A 19,591-nucleotide genomic window follows, 5' to 3' on the forward strand; every position below is an offset into this window, starting at 1 on the left:
ATTTATACCTAGGACAAAAAAAATCACATATACCATTTGGCTCTTCAGTATGAAACCTAAACAACAATGTACTTAGGACTAAAACCAGGTTAGAGTCCACGAGGCCTCCTCGCTGGCTTGAGAACCACAGGCAGCGGTCCGGGCGGTGGAGGGTGTTGGCTAGAGGGGGGCAAGTCGGGACCCCAGGCCTTCACTCCAGGGATCCTTGGCACTTGGGAAAGAAGCTGCGAGAGCTTTGCTGAGAAGGGGACAGCCTAACCGCCTGCATATGGAGTTAGAAATTTGAGGTTTATTTTTTATTGTTGTGGACCTGATTTTGCTAAATGCACAGTGCTATAAATTTGGCTTTCATTTACTACTCTGGTACTTTTATTACCATTTTGTCCCTACTAACATAAAGACACTCTCATAGTTGCTTGTTTCTTTATAAAATATTTCTATTTTTAGTGTTGGGATCAGGGTTAGAATGTGACATCCTTATTGTTGGCTGTTGGGTTAAACGAAAAATCTCTATGATGTAGCTCAAGATGACAAAACAAATTGGATAAATATTATCCTTTTTTCTTTTCAGAGGAGTACACTGAGGAGCAGGTGAAATGGTCAGTGTGTGCTTAGAAAGTGAGATACTACCCAAGGTTAAAATTCCACCTGGGAGTCTTGATGTAAGTAAGTGTCCCTCCTACCAGGCCCCTCATGTTCAGGCCATGTGTTGCTGGTGCCTGGGCCAAGTGGCTGCCCACCTTTGTGTGGTATAACCTCACAGTGAGGGTGGTAGGATTTTAATTTCAGAATCACCTAAAAGATACTTTTGTAGGCCGGGCATAGTGGCTCACGCCTGTAATCCCAGCACTTTGGGAGGCCGAGGAGGGAGGATCACTTGAGCCCAGGAGTTTAAGACCAGCCTAGGTGACATAGTGAAACCTCATCTCTATAAAAAAATATTTAAAACTTAGCCAGGCATGGCAGCATGTGCCTGTAGTCACAGCAACTCGGGAGGCTGAGGCAGGAGGATCACTTGAGCCCAGGAGTTTTAGGCTGCGGTGGGCTATGACACCACTGCATTCTAGCCTGGGCGACAGAGTGAGACTGTCTCTCTAAAAAAATCGAACAAAACCGACTTATTTAAATTCCCCAACTAACCTTAGTACTAATGTGGTTTTTAGCATTTCATTTCTTTATTAAAATAAATTAATGTTACCTCTAATTAGCCTATTCCCTTGTCTTGCCCCAGGCTGGCAACAATTGAAGTACACTGTCATAGCTGGAGGAAAAGTCCACCTTATCTCTTTCCTTGTTCAGGAATAATTCAGACGTGTATCCCAGCAAAAGGTCCCCCTGCTTCTCAGGATACAGACATTAGTCTTCCACGGTAGGGGAGGGGGGTTGTCCTTCAGACAGCAGGAGCAAGGGGACACCAGCCATGAGGAAGAAGAGGGTGCAGCTCATGGAGGGGGTGCTGGAACTGTGGGAACCTAGCAGTGGATTTAGATAGGAGAGGTCTGAGGGGCCTGGATCTGGGAACAGAGAATAAAATTAAGCAGGTAATAAAAGGGAATAGGAGCTCAAAGGCTAGATTCTGGTTAAATCTAGTTAGCCAAGGGATTTTTTTTCTTTTTTTTTTTTTTCCCTTTTTTTTGCTTATAAGGAAACTGAGTAATTTCAACCTTTTCCTCCAAACTTGATAATTACTTATTGATGACTATTCAAAATTTGACATTTTAAAAAATTTTTTGAGCTTTTAAAAATAATAGCTATAAATGCAAAGTACTGTTGATAATAAAACCAAGTTGTTCATCCATGTACAAAAAAGATCAATGTTTTAAAAGCACAAAGTTGCATTTTAAATCACAATTGCATAGTTCTAAAATGCCTGGATAAGAGTTACATAAATTTTTTAAGAAAATTCAAGTTTGGTTGACAGTGGGGCCCAAAGGGTGTTTGTAGAACTCGGTGGAGCAGAGCAGCTGAGGGTGGAAGCAGGTTTCGGCATGAGTTATTGCATCGTTGCTGTGATGTCACACTGTCATGAGACCAGAATTGCTACAATTTAATTACAAATCATTGGCATCTTTTAAACCATTATTCTGTTTTTGGCTAATATAACACTTTCATGTAGACTTCAACTTAGATTTTATATGTCCCACCCCCAACCAGCACCTGATAAGCCTTTAAAAAAAGCTCTATTTGTATTTCTGTGTATAAAAGGTACTGCATATACACCTCTAGCAAAATATGTGCTCCCTCTCCTCTCCCCACCCCAGAACCATGACCATTTTTGTACAAAATCCTGTTGAAGAATCATATCAAAGATGAGAAGCAGGGAGTTTAAAGGTAAACATTTGGTGAAGTGTGTAGAAAATTCCATGAGCCTCCTGCACTGACCCCACAGAAGTCCTGGCTTTTGATGAATCTGGCCCAGAGGTCCAGAGAAGCCACCAGTGTGTGTGGTGGCCTTTGGGCACGGCATGGTGGTGGCCCTCTCCCAGAGAGCACACCCTGGGAAGGTGGCGCTGGTGGCCGTGTGGGATGACTGCACTCAGACAAGGGAACAGGCCCAAGTGAGCACCAAGCCCCTGTCTGTGGGCTGCTGCACTTGGAGTCGGGGGGTAGAAAAGATGCTTTAGCATTTGGAAGAAGGAAAAAATCTTCCTGGGGACAGGAACTTGTAGCCGTTTCCAGAAGGAAGTCTCAAAGGGCGCGCAGGGGCTCCGGCAGGAGGGCCCGCCGGCAAGGGCAGCGTGCTCAGCGTGGTGGTCTCGGTGCGCCAGTGGCCGTTGGGAGGGGCTTTTTGCGGCGCGTCCTCGCGTTGCTGCAAAGACAGCTCCTTAAGTTCAAGCTTATCTACTCCTTCCTCTTTCTTGTTGTGCCGCGGTGACAGATTCAATAGACTGAGGACATCTCTTTTGGAAGTCATCGTTCCAGGGGCCCCACGGAAGATTTTCATGGGCCCTGTGGAATGTTGGGGTGTGCTCTGCCAAAACATCTTCAGGTTGTGGACGGCCTGCACCTTCTCGTCAATGGCCGCCATTTTCAGTTTGTCTATGTCGGGAGCGTCAGCTGGACTCGAACGAGCGGAGCCCGCTGAGGAGTAGGAGAGAGCTGGGGACGGGGCACTGCCAGCAGGAGACTGATGGCCGGAGCTTGGGGACATGTTCCTTGGTGATTTGGAAATGTGAGCACTGTACGGAGAGCTGGGGTACTTCAGTTTGAAGAGAGGCTGGTCCATCAGGGAAGTCTGGGAGTCGGAGCCCGGCGACGGCCGGCCACTGTGCTGGCCCAGGCTGTCCTTGATGGACGTCTCGGAGGTGGTGGGGCTGCTGTATCCGGAACTCACCTTGGGGAGGGATGAGCTCCTGGCTGGGGGCTTTGGTTTGACAGTGACTGGTGACGGCTGACTCTTCTGGTGCGAGAGGACGGGCTTGCTGAACGCACTTGTTTCTGATGCTCTGAAGACGGCGGGGCTGGTGGGCACGGAGACGCCATCTTCCGGAGTGTTACTCTTGCTCACCTGACTGCCGCCCCTCTGGAGACGCTCCACTGCAATGAGATGACTTTGCGTCTCCTCTAGAATCTTCTGGGCTAACTCTTGTGGATCCAGCTTTGGGTTGCTTTCTTCTTGGGATTTCACGGTGCTGTCTGTTTCTGTGCTAGACTGGTCCGATTCTCCTGTGTCTGAACTTGCTAGTTTTCCAACCTTTTGGAAGGGTGAGTTAGGGCTGGGAATGAGGGTCATTTTAACTGGGGAATTTGGAGTGCTCACGCTCCCCTTGGAGCTCACCGAGACTTTCACACCCCCGGTGGTCCCGGCTCTGGACTGTTTGTGATCTGGCGAGAAGCGAGCCGTCCTGTTTTCTTGGTAGGCCGCCAAAGGCTCGGTGCTGATGATGGAAAACCCTTCGTATTCTTCTTCCTCTTTGTTGCCTGCAGGGCCGGTCTGGGGAGACAGCTGGCTGCGGGGCAGGGTGGATCGCTGCTGCGGGTACGCGGCACTCTTGGACCTGTCCTGGTCCTGCCGTCCCCTGGCGCCTCCACCCTCTGACCCCGCCTCGGGCTTGGAGACAAAGCTCATGGAGGAGGCGATGGAGCTCAGGCTGTACACGGAGATGGCGTCCGAGGCGATGCTGTCCGCACCCGTGGGAGAGAAGGGAGGGTGCTGGTAGCCCAAGGGCAGGGCATTGGAAACAGACTGGGCCGAAGCCAGAGACTCCAGGGAGGAGGAGCTGTCGAGGCTGAGGCGCTTGGGTAGCTCCGTAGAATCTAAGCACAGAATAGGAGTGCCCGAAGGGCAGTTAGAATTCTGTATGGTTTTGATTTTCCTTTCAGAATCACAAACCATCCTTATATGCATAGATGCGAGCAAAGAATTAATGCAGGTGCTACTTGTATGTATTACTTGAATTAATCTCACAATCTTGAAAAGCACAGCCTTGTTGGAAGCAGTAGCAAACCTTACACGGGGACAAAACACTGAGGCAAGCTTACAGTGACACACGCCCCGGACCTCCACTGCCTCTGCCTGTCCCTAGTCTGCTCCCTGTCACATGGGGTGGGGGCCGCAGAGGGACCCACGTCTGCCTTCCTGCTCTGGGCAGGGCTGCCTGTGCTCCTGGGGCTGGCCCTTGGAGCAACCTGCAATGTCCCCTGTCCAGAGCCCACACCTGCTGTCCGCTCCAGCTCCATCCTGTCACCCCCTGGGCCAGCAAACCCCTCAGGAGTCGTCTAGTCACTCTCAGAACTGCCTCCCCTCTCCTCACCTATCCACTCAGGCTCTTGTCCCCACCTGTTCTCGTTAAGGTCCCCAGTGAGGTCCATGCTGCCAGATCCAGTGTCCCCTGCTCAGTCCTGCCCTCACTGACCACTCCTTCCCGGGCCCCTCCTCCTCTTTGTGACCTTGGAACCACAGAGCGCCCTCAGGACACAGTCGTCTTCCCCTCTGACCTGCACACACTCCCAGGTGGCTGCGTGCACATTCGTGTCTCTGCACGGGTCCCCGCTGAGCTCCACAGCATACAACCAGCTGCCTGTGACCGTGCCTCACGGACATTTCAATGCTGAACGTACCTGGGATGGAACTCAGACCCATCCTCCCGCCTCTTTCCTACCTCAGCCAAACAGCAGGGCACCCCCTTGACCCTTTCTGTCGTGACACACATTCAGTGGACCCTGTTGGTTCTGCCTGCAAACCATGGCCCGTGCCCCTTCACTCTGCCGCCAGCTGGGCCCTTGAGAACACAGGTCAAGCTGGGTATGGCCCCCATGACCTGGGCTCCTGCTCCTGTCAGGCCCCGCAGAGGGACAGGCAAGCAGTCCCCACCTCCTGTCTGCTCCGCTGCAGCCCTCTCAGCTCCTAGTACCCTCCCCTGCTTTACTCTTCCTCCTGGCACTTGGCCCCTCGTATGTACTACATGCATGTTGACTGTCCCCCCGCTGATCCTTAGTTCCAGGGGAGCAGGGAGTTTCTGTTCACTGCTCTTGAACAGCCCCTAACACATACACAAAAAAATGTTTATTCTCTTTTCTTCCCCTTCCCAAACCGCGTGTGCTGATTCAGCCCCGGGGGCGTGGCAGGCGGTGGCGGAGGGTGGCCGAGGGCGTGCCTTACCGAAGAGAGACAGCAGGGACTGGAGCGCGAAGTGCACGGTCCGGCGATTGGCCTGCTTCCCGGTTTTCAGGATTACTTCCTCCTGACCAACTTCACAGAGATCAAAACCTGGAGGAGCAAAAAACATAAACATCTGCTTCCTCAGGGAAGAGCTCATATCCTGAACATGATTAGAGCTGTGGGGCTCCTGGTACCATTTCGTGGGAACACCCGCAAGCCCCTTCAGCGAGCGTCCAGTCTGGGCCTCGCCCTGTCTGCGTGTGGTCAGCCACGTGAACGGACAGGGCCAGGCCACCTCGCCTAGGACAGCCACTCGGCACAGCCCCCTGTGCTGCGTGTGCGGGTCCCCCCGCCCCTTTATAGGGCACTGTGGACTGTGTCCTTGAGAGCTTGGGGACCAGAACTTAGGCTCATTGATATTTTGTTTTTTCCGTTCTCTCACAGGAGAACAGTCTACTTAAAGACCGTCCAGCACAAAAACTGGCCACTTGGTTCAGCATCAGGACCGATATTTAAGGCTGGTGCATGGAAAGCTCTCAAAGGCAAGGACGACGGCTTCATTCATGTTCAGCGTCACCACTGTGGGCTTTCAGGTGAGCTCTGAGCATGGAGAATCTGCGCTCCTGGCTGAACCGCTCTGCCAAAGCCCAGGGGTGCTGCTCCCCGATTCTGACGGTTCTAATGAGACTCGGAGTGGGGACGACAAAAGGGCACAGAGCTTCCAGAGCAACAAGCTGGCTAACGAGCTGTTGACACAGCACTTAGACTTATTAAGAGACATCAGAGCAACACCAACAAACACGTCTCCCTGGGGAGAAACCAAACACAGACCCTGTGGCCAGTGACAGGTCCGTGTCCACAGACAGGGACCACCAAGCAAGAATTTAGGGCCTGAAGAGTCTTCAGCATTGAAAATCTTTCCTCAGCCTCCCTTGGTAGATCTCTGAGCTCCACCCGGAGCAGTGCCGAACTCCTGGTGCTAAGCCCCTGGGACGGCACCTGTGATGCCACGCCTTTCCTCTGATCGCCAGCGTGACAATAACAGGGACCTGTAATACCCAGTGCTGCTGTCGTCGGCGTGCTGTGCGTGTCACGCCTGCACAGCTGAGCATCGTCACCAGGGAGAAATCCGTGCCCTGCCAACCCCGGCCCCTCTCCCCATCCTTCCTGCCCTTCTGTTCTCTCTCCAGGACTCTGACACTGCTCTGACGCTATCGTTCCCTGTAGAGTTAGGTTCACTGGAGGAGCCACTTGGCATTCTGGTCACTATGGGACGTTTTCCTCTCTGAAAGCAACAGGAAGGTTTCAGAGAATTCAGCATTTAATAACTAAAACATAGTTTCCATTAGAAACCTCTACTTTTACCAAAATGATTTAAATCAGTTGCTTCAACAGAACAGAGTCCTGTCAATCCCTGCAACCCTGTGGTGAGTGCTGAGGGCGGGTGCCCACTGCCGAGGCCCGGAGGAGCCGGTGGAGCCACCTGTCCAGATGCCAGGCCTGCGGATGCCACTCTCCTGCCCCCGCTCAGTCGGAAGGACTTAGCGACTGTAAACGTGTGCACACGGACTCGCCCTCGAGTATTACATGCACGATCCCAGCACCAGAGAGCCAGGCTAAAATTTTGGGGGTTTCCTTCTGGACTGTTCCCCTTGATACACCTGGCAACGGAGTGCACAGACGGGGAGGGAGGCTCCGGCCCCATGTGAGGAGGGAGCTTCTTTTATACAGAAAGGTCTGGGCTTTGTCCTCTTGTTGACTCACCTGCGTCCCTGGCCCCAAGAAGCCTGTCACAAAAGTGAAGACAGAACCACCCTGGGTGTGAACTGGCCTTTCTCACTCTTGCCGCCATTGGCTACTGGCCACATTGATTTAGGCATAAATTTACATGTTTACACCAAGAAGACTGATTTAGATCCACAGGAGAAAGAAAACAAGTAGTCCAACTCTTCAAGGATGCCAAGCTTCTAATCCACGGGCCACAGAGCCCTGATGGGGCTTTATGGGCTCCTCCTTTACCTTCAAAAGACACAAGGTGTCTGAAACAAATGGAGCCAGCCCAAAGCCGAGGTGGGCTGGGCAAGGTCACATGACAAGGTTAGTAAGATGGCTCAACACTGAATACCCATGCTTCACAAGCGGGAAGGAAAATTCCTTTTTAAGGACTCGCTGCCCTGCCACGTCTGATGGCTTGTCCCTGTACAGTGAAGTCAGACTGTGTCACGCTCACAAGGCCATCCGCTTCCCTCCAGTTAAACTCCAAAGGCTTCCTCGGCCCACAGGACCTGCCCTCCCTCCTCTCCCCACCCCAGGCCCTGTACCTGGCTCCTCCGCGCCCCTGCTTCTGCCATCTAGGGCGCCCCCCAGGGTACTGGATGCACTGAGTTTGCCCACGTTCTCCCACTAGAACGCAAACTCCAGGAGGGCAGGGCCTTTAGTCTTTTGCCCACCGCTGCGTCTCCAGTGCCTGCAACGCTGCCTGACCCATGATGGCGTTCAGATGAAAGCTGTGGAGTCAGTGGCTCCCGAGCGAGTCACCAGGCACTGAAGTGGGGCGGGAGGAGAGAGGCTCAGCCTCTTACGTTCTAGCAACAAATGCACCTGCTGAAAGCGAACAGCAACACAGCAGGTGCCATGTCAGGACGTGACTAACGGCGAGAAGGGGAAAGCGGGCATCCTGCAGGGACCACGGACACTGCTGTGTTCAGCTAGAGGTGCCGGCAGTCATCAGAGGGGCTTTTTCAATAGTATTGTTTTCCTGCCAGTTTCCAGCAGCCAGTGGCAGAGACCAGCATTGAAACTATTGTTTTAGGACTCTAATTTTAATTTTCTTTAGCTCCTAATCATGCTTGACCTGCAACAACGCTGGAACCTAGTGGATTCATATGAAAGCCTTGCCAGCGGGATCCCATGCAGGGGAAATGGGACAAAGCTGAGGGCCCTTTGGGAATCGCACTAAAGCACTAGAATCTTCAACTGTTTTTAAATAATAAAATATCTAAGAAAGCAATGATATAAGACCCTTAAGGGTCTGTCAGCTTTACCCAACAGAAACCAGGAGGAAAAACAGACTTAGAAAAATAGAATTAAAGACACCCATTAAATCCAGGATGCTCTGTCCTACCTAGAGCCGCCAGGAATTCGTGGCATCCCGGGAGCCGCCACAGCTGGACGCTGATGGAGACCTGAATGGGCGCCGCGGTGAAGTCTTGCTCCTTCTCGCCGGCCTGGAACTGGACCAGCACCTGGTGGAGCTGAGGAGGGAGGCCAGACGTGAGCCCCGCCCTGCCCGCTGTCTCCGTCCCTCAGCCCACTGTCTGACCCGAGTTACTCATGTCACCTGTCATTGTCATTGCTAACGACCCTCTCGCGCATATAGGATTTGAGATTGTTTTCAAGGTGCCTTCGTACCTAGTGTCCTACTGTCCTGTCTGTGGGAAGCTCGTGGGACACTGGGACAAGAGGCCTTGTGGCCTCCTGGGGTGGGGATGGCACGGTCAGGCTTCTGCCTCCAGCCTCGCATCAGGGCTTGGGGAGTGGAAGGGGGTGTGTTAGGGGACTGGTCTCCTCCCTCTGGTTTTACTTATGTAAGTCATGTTTAAGATCTTGAAATAAATGGCGACGCGGAACCAACGTTACATCTCAGTGCCTCGGCACCCAAAGAAGAGCCCGGGTGGCCCACGCGGGTGTCCATGACGTTTCAGATTTCCTGGTCTGTGGCCTCAGGGGTCTTGTGTGGGGTCACAGGGTGTTACTCTCTTAAACTTGGTTCTGCCCCTGCTGTTCTGGTGGAACTTAAAAGGTCAAATCAAGGATGCAAGAAGGGCAGAGCAGGAGGGGAGCCAGAGCAGAGAAAGGGGATGGGCCACCGGGGCCACCGGCACTGGGCCCCAGCCTGGAGCTCCGCAGCCCGCATGGCTCCGTCAGCGTCAGCGCGTGCACGCCGAGCTCTGAGTGCGCGAGGGGGCCTGGGGGTGGGCGGGTAGAGGGGCTCACCTGACGACAGTTGCTACTTAGAGTAGTACTCACCATTCCAACCATATTTTTAACAGCCTTCGGCCAGCAGAGTATAAGAGAAAGAAAGAAAAAGAGAGAGAAAGAAGAGTTTAGACTCAAGCACAGGCTGTTATGCAACACGAGCTGATCACTGCTTTAGGAAGCGCCGCACCAGGCCCGAGGCTCTGACCCGGAGGGGAGAGGAGCGAGAGTCAGCAGGGGACACACAGGAGAACGAACAGCCACACCCAGGGCAGACGTGCGAGGGTTGAGGGGCTCGGGTCAGGGTCAGGGTCAGCCAGGCCCTGCCCTTCCTGCCAGTAGAGGCTGGAGCGGGAAGGGGCGCGGCAGGGCGTTTGCAGGCCGCTCTGTGAACCAGAGAGCCTGGCTGAGAGCGAGTCAGGAAAGGCTCACCAGCCACCATGGGAGGCAGCCTCGGGACGCCTCCCTGGGCCCGGACAGTGTATCTGGCAGGAAGTCCTGTGCTCACACCAAAAGCAAGAAATAAAGCAAGTGGTTCTTTCGGACTCTCAGCCTAACCCTGCAAATGCAATGTAATTCTTGCTTTCTCTTTTTGTAGAACACAGTCCTCTAGACCTCCTGGGTTCAGGATGTTTGTTGCAATATGCAGTGTTCTGGAAACGTCTTCCTGATGCTATTCATCAAGAGGTGTAACACACTTATTGCAAAATGAACTCAAAGGAGGAGACAGGTCACTGAGTGGGTCTGTGTTACAAATCCCAGTGGAAACAGCCGCCGGTCAGAGCAGGCTCCTGGCACCACTCAGAACGCAGAGATCAATCCTAGACGGAGCAGCTGTCTCTCCACATGGAAATGTGGCTCCTTAAACTGAAACCTGCTGACAAGTATGTCTAATAACAATGCATGTTACTTCCTCAAATTATAACAGTCTAACATGAACTGAAAAACCTGCTCTGTGCTCCTCAAGGGCTGCTCCACCCTCCAGCAGCCCTCGCATTCAGGCTGCCCCCGGGGCTTGTCCCGGACCCTCACTGGCCAGGGTGGAGTCAGCAGGGAGTCTGGGAAGGGCCTACGTGATGCCAGGAGTTACAATCCTCAGATTCCAGAATTAGATCTACATTTTCCTAAAAGAAAGCACATCTGTAAACACTGCTGTGCAGCATCTTGTGCTGGAGCTGGCTGTGTTCGCTGCTGTGCCTCGGTGACTATTCTGCTTCAAGCATGGTGCGGACTTTGACCAGAGAGTGAGTGCGGACACCTGTGGCCATGCCGTGCGCTGGCTGTGCTCCTGCTGGCTTAGGGCAGGGGCCATGACACTTGTCAGTCAGCTGCAAAAGTTGGGGGTGGGGGTGACAAGGTATAGAGACCACTGCATGGAGAGTTCAGGAAATGCCCTGGACTACAGGTGACAGGGGCCCCAAGAGCATCTTCTAAAGGCCCTCGATTCCCCGGGGCTCAGCACCCAGAGAGAACACTGTGAGAATTTGCCCTCTGTGCCTAGCACGTACCAGGGAGGGCCGTTCCCTTACCCCCGGCCCCGCCTCTCCTCCTAATCACAGAGCCCAGGAGACCATGTTCGCCCGCCGGCCCCTCTTTAGGGCCAAGGCACTCGGCCTGTCCAACTCCGCACAGCCCCAGGCCTGGGCTCCACTCACCCGGCTGATGAGCTGCTCGCCCGTCTCCGAGGCAGTGATGAGTTTGCAGAGGGCTTGGAGGGCAGGATTGGGCAGACCTAAACCAAGAGGAAGGGAGTGGAAGTTATTCAGGGGCCTCTGCACCCACAATTCTGCCACCGTCCCGGGGGAAAGAGCCCAAAATACTCAGCATCGGTAGAATTTTTCAAAAGCTCAGGACAGCGGGACACGTGCATCCACGTGTGACTCGGGAGAGGAGACAGTGGTCTCTGAGGAGGGTGGGTGGCAGGGGGGCGCGTGCTGACCCTGCCCAGTCCTCCAGGCGGAGCCACGTTCCCAGACCCCACCTCGGGGCTCAGGCAGCACCGCTCCCTCCGAGTCAAGCACCCAGTGTCCCCCTGGCCACACGGCTTTGTCAGAGCCCCGCTGCCATGACAGTGTGGGCTGCAGCGTGTGCCAACACGGCCTCGTGCCGCCCTGGGAAGGGGCCAAGCCAAGGCAGAGTCTGCTCGACACGGATGCCTCGCCGCTGCAGACACGAAGATCGGGTCACAAGCACTGTTTCCTCTAAGTGAGGACAGCCTGTGCCCAGCTCTCTAGCAACAAGCCCAGCACCCTCACGCACCCAGGGGCCGCAGCTGCCGTCAGCCTCTGCCCCGCCCCCCGCAGCCTGCGCCCGGCTCACCCAGCAGGGACTGGATGGTGCTGCTGCACTGCTGCAGCCGGTCGCCCGGGTCAGAGGTCGGGAAGAAGACGGCTGCCGGCAGGCCGCTGGCCGGGGGGTCCAGCCGGAAGCCCACGGCAGTGAGGAGGGCCTGCCAGCCGGGGATGCCGCCCACTTTGTTCTCCACGCTCTGCTGCGACGTGTACATGGCATTGCGCTGCCCGTTCTGGATGCGCTGCAGGGACTTCTCCACCTGGTGGGGCAGCGGGGCGCGAGTCAGAGACCCGGCCAGCCTGGGTTTCTCTCTGGGTGACCCTGAGGGCACACAGAGCCCCAGGGGCGAAGCAGGGCTGACTGCTGCCACCCCCGGCAGCCCAGTGACCCGGCCTCAGGACACGACGCTGGGGCGTCTGCAAGGGAGTTTGCAGACAGGAAGGATTCCATAGTCGGAACCAGCAAGGGCAGGTGCAACTGAAGAATTCTGGACCTGCCCTACACCACGGCCCTGCCTCCGGGCTCCCCGCCATGTGGACACGAAAGCCATTTGTCCAAAGACAAACCTCAGGTCAGGTGCCTCCCTCAAACCACACAGTGGCTCCCACTAACCAGGATGAACCCACGGGCCCTTTAAGACACCCTGGCTGCCCCGCTCAGAGCCCTGCCCCCGCCCACATGCCCCTCCCGGGGCCCACCCCCCCCCCCACCCCCCGTCCTCCTGCCTGGCATCTGTGCGCTGAGTTCCCTCAAGTGACTAGGATGGTAACCCTCCACGACAGCTGTGACCCGGCCTCCCCCGCAGGCCTCTCTGCAGGGAAACTTCTGTCCGTCCTGAGGCACTGAACACCCGTGGGGCACATGTGCTCTCCCTGGGGGGGCTTGACAGTTGTCCAAAGTGTCACCCCAGGCTTTTCTTACAGTGAAACCCGGGGACGCCGGGGCCCAGGTGTCCCCGGCAGGAAGAAGTGGGCACTCGCACCAGCCAAGGGGGAGCGAGCCTTCCTGGGCAGGAGGCGACCAGCTCCGAGTCCCCCGGGCCGGAAGGGCCTGGAGACACGCTGCCCCCTGAAGCGAAGGAGACGCAGGGTAGTTAGAAGGTGGGGGCTGGTGAACTTGACCCACAGCCGCCACAGCCACTCTAGGAGATAAAGCCAAGGAAGCAGAGAAAACCCTCCAATGTGCCGTGGGGTCCTCAAGGCTGAGTGGGGGCAGCTGAGGCCTGGCCTGGGGGAAGGACGCCCTAGTGAATGGAGACAGCAGTTCCACCAACCAAGAAAAGCAGTCAGGGGCGGTGGCAGGTATGGAGGGACTTTGGGGGCGACAGGGAGCTGAGAAGGGGCCTGGTGCTGAGCCACTGAAAGGCTCTGAGCAGTCTGCAGACCCAGGGGACATCAGCAGAGACAGCTCCCAGCACTGGCCGAAAGGGCTCCCTCAGGCCTGGCTCGAGAGCTGCGGGAGGTGTGCGGGCAGGGTCTTCCCGACCCCTTCACACGCACATGACCCGCAGGCCCGAGGAAACCTCCCTCGGGCAAAACCGAAGCTTAAGACTTGTGCATAACTCATATGTCGTCAGAAGGACACTGGGAGCCGCCACGCCTGTGCCCACGTACGAGGGGTCTAGAAGGCCCTGCGTGGGCGTCCCCATGAGGCAGGAAGTTTGCATGGCCAAGGGGACCTGCCCACCTGGAACCCAGACGCCAGCCCACTCCCAGCCCTGTGCAGGCTCTGCCCCGGGTCCTCTGTCTCGAGCAGGGACGGAGCCAGGACGTGCAGCGACCGGCCCACAGGGTGGCCCCGGGGCGGCTGTCTGCATCGGGTGTGGACAGAGCTTGGCGGTGGCCGGCGTCTGCCGTGCCCTGGGGGCTCCCGGGCTGGGGCTGGGCTGGGCTTTGTGGTGTAGACTCTGCATTATTTGAAACCGCCTTTCCAGCCAGGTTGTTACCAAGGTGGAAAGACAGAACAAGTTTTATGTCGCCGTTTCTTGACTCAATTTATAACTTTTAAATGAGCAGATGAGGACGTGGGGCCTCCGTGTGTCCCTCGCCCGGCTCCACAGAGCGGGCGGCTGGCCGGGGCTCGCTCACACTTGGGCTCTTCCTCCAGCGGAGTTTGGGGGGGCTGGTGCCACCTGATTACAGGATAATAACATCTCCCAGCTACCGGGACTCGGCTACAGGCCAGGTACTTACATTTTCTCACAATGACCTTGAAATGTTAAAGTTTTATCATCCCCCTTCCGATGAGGAAACTGAGGCTCAGAGAGCCAAAGTGACTCGCCCAGAGCTGCACGGCTGGAGCAGCTGGGCTGTGGGGTCCTGGCGAGGACGGCCACAGCGCCCTGGATGACGCTGCACACGGGGCCCACCCCGTCACCCTGGGGACGCTGCGGAAGCCAGTCAGCGCTGCCCCAGTCGAGGTGTCCTCCACCCGCTCGTGTCCCCTGTCCCCTTCGCACACAGCCGCAGCCGCGCTCGGGTGCGGGTGCCCACCGGGCCCTTACCAGGTGCAGCAGCACTCGCAGGGCGTCCCGCGCGCGCTCCGGGTGCTGCAGGATCTCCGTGAGGGCCTGGCCGATGAGCGACGAGGGACTGTTCAGCTTGACGTCACTCCCGATGAGCAGGAAGCCTGCGGAGAGCGCGGGAGGGCGCCTCAGTGGGCGGCCGGAGACCCCCAGCCCCGCCCGGTTCCTGCGGCCCACGTAGGTCCCAGGATGAACCCGCAGCGAGGGCAGGGCCCGGGCAGGGGACCTGCCCCCAAATCATACGGGGAGAGGGATTCTAAGAGAATGAGCTGTTTTAAAGATAACAGGGCGGCACCATTAAAAACTGCTTCTCCCAGAACAAAGCCGTGACTTTTATATTGTCTATCGGTAAAACGAAACAAAGACCCTTTTCAGAACCCCCGTGTCTGCAAGCGCGTGGTGGAGACCCACACGGAGGGGAAGGGGCCCTTGCAGGAAGGCAGGGCCAGGCAGAGAGTCGGCCCAGGTTCCCGCAACCCTGCAGCACGTTCTGTGGGACTCGGGGGGCCCCAAACCCCTTTTGATGCCGGGAGCATAAAACACGCATCGTGTGATGAGAACAGGAATGGAGTCCGGCAGGATCCCTCTGAGTTCCGCATCCCGGGAGCGGAAGCAGGGTGGCACCATGGCCAGCCCGCACCCCCTGTGCCTGCTGCCTGCCCACCCGCCCCCGGCAGAGACGGGAAAAGCAGGCCAGGCATGTGCCTGCTGGACCAGCTGAACGTTTTCTCTTCAGCCACTGGAGGAAACAGGATGCATTCTGTTGTGTTTTGAATAGCTCTTTGCAAAACTCTACAGCTGTGTTGTGTTTGTGAATTAAACAAAATGTTTCCATTTCTCAACAACCTGGCCCATCCGCCCGGGCCTGCAGGGGCCTGTGGGCAGTGGCCCCTGGGCCTGGCGACACCAGGGCTCCACTGCAGGCTTCCCCAGCTCTGGAAAATGACACCAGCAGTATGGGAACATGTCAGCTGGATTGATTTTAAGAAAATAGTATTTTTTGGTGTTTCTCTGTCTCCTGAAGTCGGGTCAGGACTGTCATTAGCCACTGTGGGGCCTTTTGCACTGCCTGGGGGGTGGCAGGGCCAATGCCGAGAGAAGACACAGACCTAAGGACCACAAGGTGTGTTAGCGACGCGGCCCTGACTGGGGAGGGGACGGGCCCAGGGTTCAGTCTGCACTGAGGAGGGTGTCCTGCACAGCTGAGCCCCTGGGGGCTGCTGCAGACACCTTCCCCCCGGGGACCCAGGGGAGGCAGGTGTCATATAGAGCTGAGAGGCAGCTCTGAACACAGCTGGGTGCTGCCTTCTCACTCTCCTGGGACCAACTGTCACAGAAACATTGTGTCTTCCCAGACCATTGTCACTTCCCAGACCCCTCGAGCCCTCTGCAGGCAGGCGCACTAACAGCAAGCATTGCTGGCCTTCCAGAATGTGCAGGGCCCCACGCGTCACAAGACGTTCGGTGCACTCCCTACAGATCCTCTCCCGTGTGGGTAGGGCGGTGCCATCAGCACCATCATCTCCTTGTTACTGCTGAGGACACTGAGGTTCAGAGAGGGTAAGTAACTTATCTCAGGTCACACAGCCAAGACATGGATCTAGATCAATCCTAAGTCTTCTGACGACCAAATCCAGTCTTTCCACCACACACCTCTTTCCCACAGTCACGGTTTCAATGGGGGTGCTATAAGTAGGTCATCCCGTGTGCACTAATATCAGGAGTTTTACATTCGTACTCCGATGGCGAACACTTCTGCTCCCTGGTCTAAAAAATGACCTTAATATCATAGTAGGAAAAAGGTCGTCTGGCCGAAGGTAAGGTACTCAGCGCACGAGGTCTCTCCCTGAATCCTGCGTGGCTGCCCCGCCCCGCCCCGCCCTGCCCGTCCCCAGCTGCAGGGCGGCGGCCGCGCACCCACCTGCCCAGTGCGAGGGGTGTGAGAAGGCCTTGCTGCTCTGCACGGCCTTCATGGCCTCCCCCAGGGCCGCGCTGGCCCTCAGGCCGTTCAGCAGGGACGAGTAGAAGGCGTGGATGAACATCTTGGAGGCGGCCACCGGCACAGGCCACAAAGACACGAGGACACACTGCGCGCCGGCGGCCAGGAAGGCCCGCGTCAGCGCGATGACGCCGTCGGCCGTGACCTTGCTGTTGGACTCCTGGCAGGAGCCGAGCACCACCAGCTTCACGGGCAGCCGCAGGTCCAGGACGTCGGCGGCCGTGAGCAGCAGCTCCTGCAGGGGCGGGCAGTCCGAGATGCTCTCCCCGTCGCTGGCGTCGTCCTGCACCTGCAGGGACTCGGGGATCGTGTAAGGGTGGCCAAAGGAGCTCTTGCTGCCGCCGGGGTTGCCGTCCGCGCCGGGCGTGAGGACCAGGGCGGACAGTTTCCAGGAGATGTGGGTAGCAAAGTGGACGCACTCCGCCTGGGTCAGGGCGCTCAGGACCCTCTCCTTGGTGGCCACGCTGCCCACCAGGGGCTGGCAGCCCAGCAGCTCGGACACCATGTAGGCCTCCTCCTCGGCCGACGGCATCGGCCCCCACAGCCACCGGTCCATCACAGCCGACGGGAGCTTGGGGTTGCCGATGACGGCCGCCATGGACGTGGAGCTGGAGTAGGTGGGCGGGTTCTTCCTCAGGTGCGACTAGGAGGGGACGACAAGCAGAGCCCGTCAGGCAGAGCAGCCAGGCTGCCCGCAGCGGCCGGCCCAGCACCGCGGGGCCAGTTCTGCCGCCTGCCGCGTCTTGCTCGGCCCCGTCCCCCCGTGACCTCACTCACTCTAGTTGCTCCTCCTCATCTTGCCACAGGTGCCTGACTTAGAATCACAGCTGTCATGACAAGCTCTTAGAAACAATCAGGACAGGATGGCAGGAGGGCCACTTCCTGTCGTCAAGTCCTGAGAGGGCTGGGGGAGGGGGCTGAGGGGACAGCACGGCAGAGGCTGGGGTGGCCGGGGCGGCCCGCCTGGCCCGAGACTGCACTGCCCCACGTAAGAGGAACACCCGCTCCTGGTATGTCAGGGGCTTTGAGGAGCGACTTTGTTAAATTGTGCAAAAAAGCAAGTCACTCTCAGGGGCAATTCAATCCTTCAGAAGCTCTGGGTACTGAGGTGACAGTTCCCTTCCACCTTATGTGCTGCAAAGTAAAAAATACCACTGAATTATCGAACCAGCATAAAGAAGCAATACGTTCTGATTTTTCACCGTGATGACTTTGATCCTTTCTGAGAACCATCAAGTGTCAAGTTATTTCAAAGTAACTTTTTGATGCTCTTGCTTAGGGACGCCTTCTACTCCGGGTGGGAGAAAGCCCGGGTGCCGGTCAGGAGACGGGACTCTCCGCATCCCTGGCCAAGGTGGCAAGTAGCTAACTTACTGCTGTCAGCAGATAGCAGCTGTGTGGGGGCTGCAGCGCCTGACACCGGGGCGCTGCTGTGAGCAGCCGTGGGGACCGCTGGGTGGCCACACCCGGGTCAGCCTGCTGCACGTCTGGGATTCTGGGAGTCATGGAATCGGCCACGGAAAGCTGAGAAACTTGGAGAAAATCATTTCTTTCGCTTTGAACTGATTCTATCAGAAAACTACTATAAAGCAACAGAAGTGGTCAAAAGTAAGATCTCCAAATACTTGTGAGGCAGAAACCGGCCCCTGTTAGGCCGAGCCAACGACCGCGGCCAACAAAGAGGCCCGGACGGGTCCGCGGCGGCTGCAGCCTCCGCTCCTGACCCGGCCCGGGAGAGTCTGGAGAAGGGGAAGAGGATTCGGGGTTGGCTCAAAAGTCCCTCCACCCCGGTGGGCAGGGCCGGGCGGCTGTGGGGCGAGACCCGTGACTGTGGCCGGCCCACTGCTGCCCTCTTGATTGTCACAGATGTTTCTTTCCAGACTCTGCTTGCTAAATGAGGCCCGAGTCCCTGCACGGCATACTGGCCTCTCCTCCCCCCGACAGCACTGTTACTGTCTGCCATCCCTGCCTGTGGGTGGCACCTGGTGCCCAGCCGGTGGGCGGCTGGAGACCCGGGGTGAGCAGCATGGCGTCTGCTGTGCCTCACTGGGTGACAGCTCCCTCAGGTCCCCAGTCAGGCCTGGCTTTCTGTCTCTAAGCAGCTCGTGACCCCAATGTCACAGCAGAGAAACTTAGAAATGTGAAAACTCACGGCGTCCTGAGGTAGTAAGGAACTGCCAGGGTCACGAGGGCTGTCCTTTGGACAGGCCTACTCTGAAGTCACCCTACCTGGGAGCAAACCATAACATCGACACTTCTGCGGGGATCACAGCCCACGCGTTAATCACACGGCCCAGTCTGGCCAGACTGTGCCTCGAGACCCCGAGCGCCAGGCGCCCCCCAGCGTGCGCGTTACCTTGGACTGCGGCCCGAGGGAGCGGATGGAGGGGACGGCGACCAGGCCGAAGCGCTCGTAGAGGTACTCGTTGGAGGAGCTTCCCTTCAGGAGGGCGAAGGGGATGAGGTAGAGCTCCCCCTCCAGAACCAGGGTCAGCTGCCGGTGCCGGCCCACCGGGCCGCTGGAGTGCATCAGGCCCTGCAGAGCAACACAGAGGGGATGACGTGCCGGGACGGCCCGGGCAACGGGCCACAAGACGCAATAGCGAGCGGGGACATGGGGCACGGGCTGGGCCGGCTCAGCGGGGGCTTCCGTCTGCTTCACAGGCCCCGAGGAGAAGGCGACCTGGAGCCAGGTGGGAGAACAGGGTCACCGGTCACCAACGGGGATGGCCCACAAAGCCACAGACCGACCCAGCCGGACCCAGTGTCTCTGCAGGAGGCAGGGAGTGAATGCGAAGCGCGGCTGTCCCAGAAAGAGCTCTGCGGGTCGTGGAACACCCAGGGGCCGGCACGGACACCCTGAGCACAGCGTGGGAACGACTTCGCTCAGCGCGTGACGAGGACTGGACCGGAGCGGGATCCGTTTCCACTGTGAGTGGATGAGGGGCTGGAACCCAGGGTGAAGATGGGAGGTTTGGGGGCTGGGATGACATCCCTGGAGAAGTAGGGGCGCGGGGCTGGGCTCCAGGACCTTTTGTGACCTTTTGTGAGGAGCTGTGCTCGTCCTCTGAGGGGACCGGACCCTTAGCCCTGGGCCTGGGGGTGCTGTCCCCACTTGTTCCCTCTGGGGACACTGGGGGATCCAATGCACCGATGACGTTCATCCCTCCTGAAAGGCCTTGCGTGAGCACGCGGG

General features: G+C 57.1%; 1 protein-coding gene and 1 long non-coding RNA gene across 2 annotated transcripts in view; one reads left to right on the top strand and one right to left on the bottom strand.

Annotated features, from left to right (window-relative positions):
- Nucleotides 1–2,026: 2,026 nt before the first annotated feature.
- The window catches only part of TTC28 (tetratricopeptide repeat domain 28), a 533,622-nt gene continuing 516,057 nt past the window's right edge, over nucleotides 2,027–19,591 (bottom strand). The window contains exons 15-23 of the mRNA XM_045534372.1: nucleotides 18,752–18,931; nucleotides 16,318–17,038; nucleotides 14,376–14,500; nucleotides 11,900–12,131; nucleotides 11,236–11,312; nucleotides 9,632–9,655; nucleotides 8,727–8,856; nucleotides 5,603–5,710; nucleotides 2,027–4,257 (exon numbers count right to left, since the gene is read on the bottom strand). Of these exons, the coding sequence (XP_045390328.1) occupies nucleotides 2,621–4,257; nucleotides 5,603–5,710; nucleotides 8,727–8,856; nucleotides 9,632–9,655; nucleotides 11,236–11,312; nucleotides 11,900–12,131; nucleotides 14,376–14,500; nucleotides 16,318–17,038; nucleotides 18,752–18,931 (3,234 nt within the window). The 3' untranslated portion in view covers nucleotides 2,027–2,620. The remainder of the gene's footprint in view (nucleotides 4,258–5,602; nucleotides 5,711–8,726; nucleotides 8,857–9,631; nucleotides 9,656–11,235; nucleotides 11,313–11,899; nucleotides 12,132–14,375; nucleotides 14,501–16,317; nucleotides 17,039–18,751; nucleotides 18,932–19,591) is intronic.
- On the top strand, nucleotides 6,202–9,235 carry LOC123625797. The gene is made up of 2 exons (XR_006730655.1): nucleotides 6,202–7,699; nucleotides 8,731–9,235. It is a non-coding gene; the product is annotated as an uncharacterized LOC123625797 (long non-coding RNA).

This window comes from Lemur catta, chromosome 21 (genome assembly GCF_020740605.2).
Source record: "Lemur catta isolate mLemCat1 chromosome 21, mLemCat1.pri, whole genome shotgun sequence".
In the NCBI taxonomy this organism is placed as follows: domain Eukaryota; kingdom Metazoa; phylum Chordata; class Mammalia; order Primates; family Lemuridae; genus Lemur; species Lemur catta.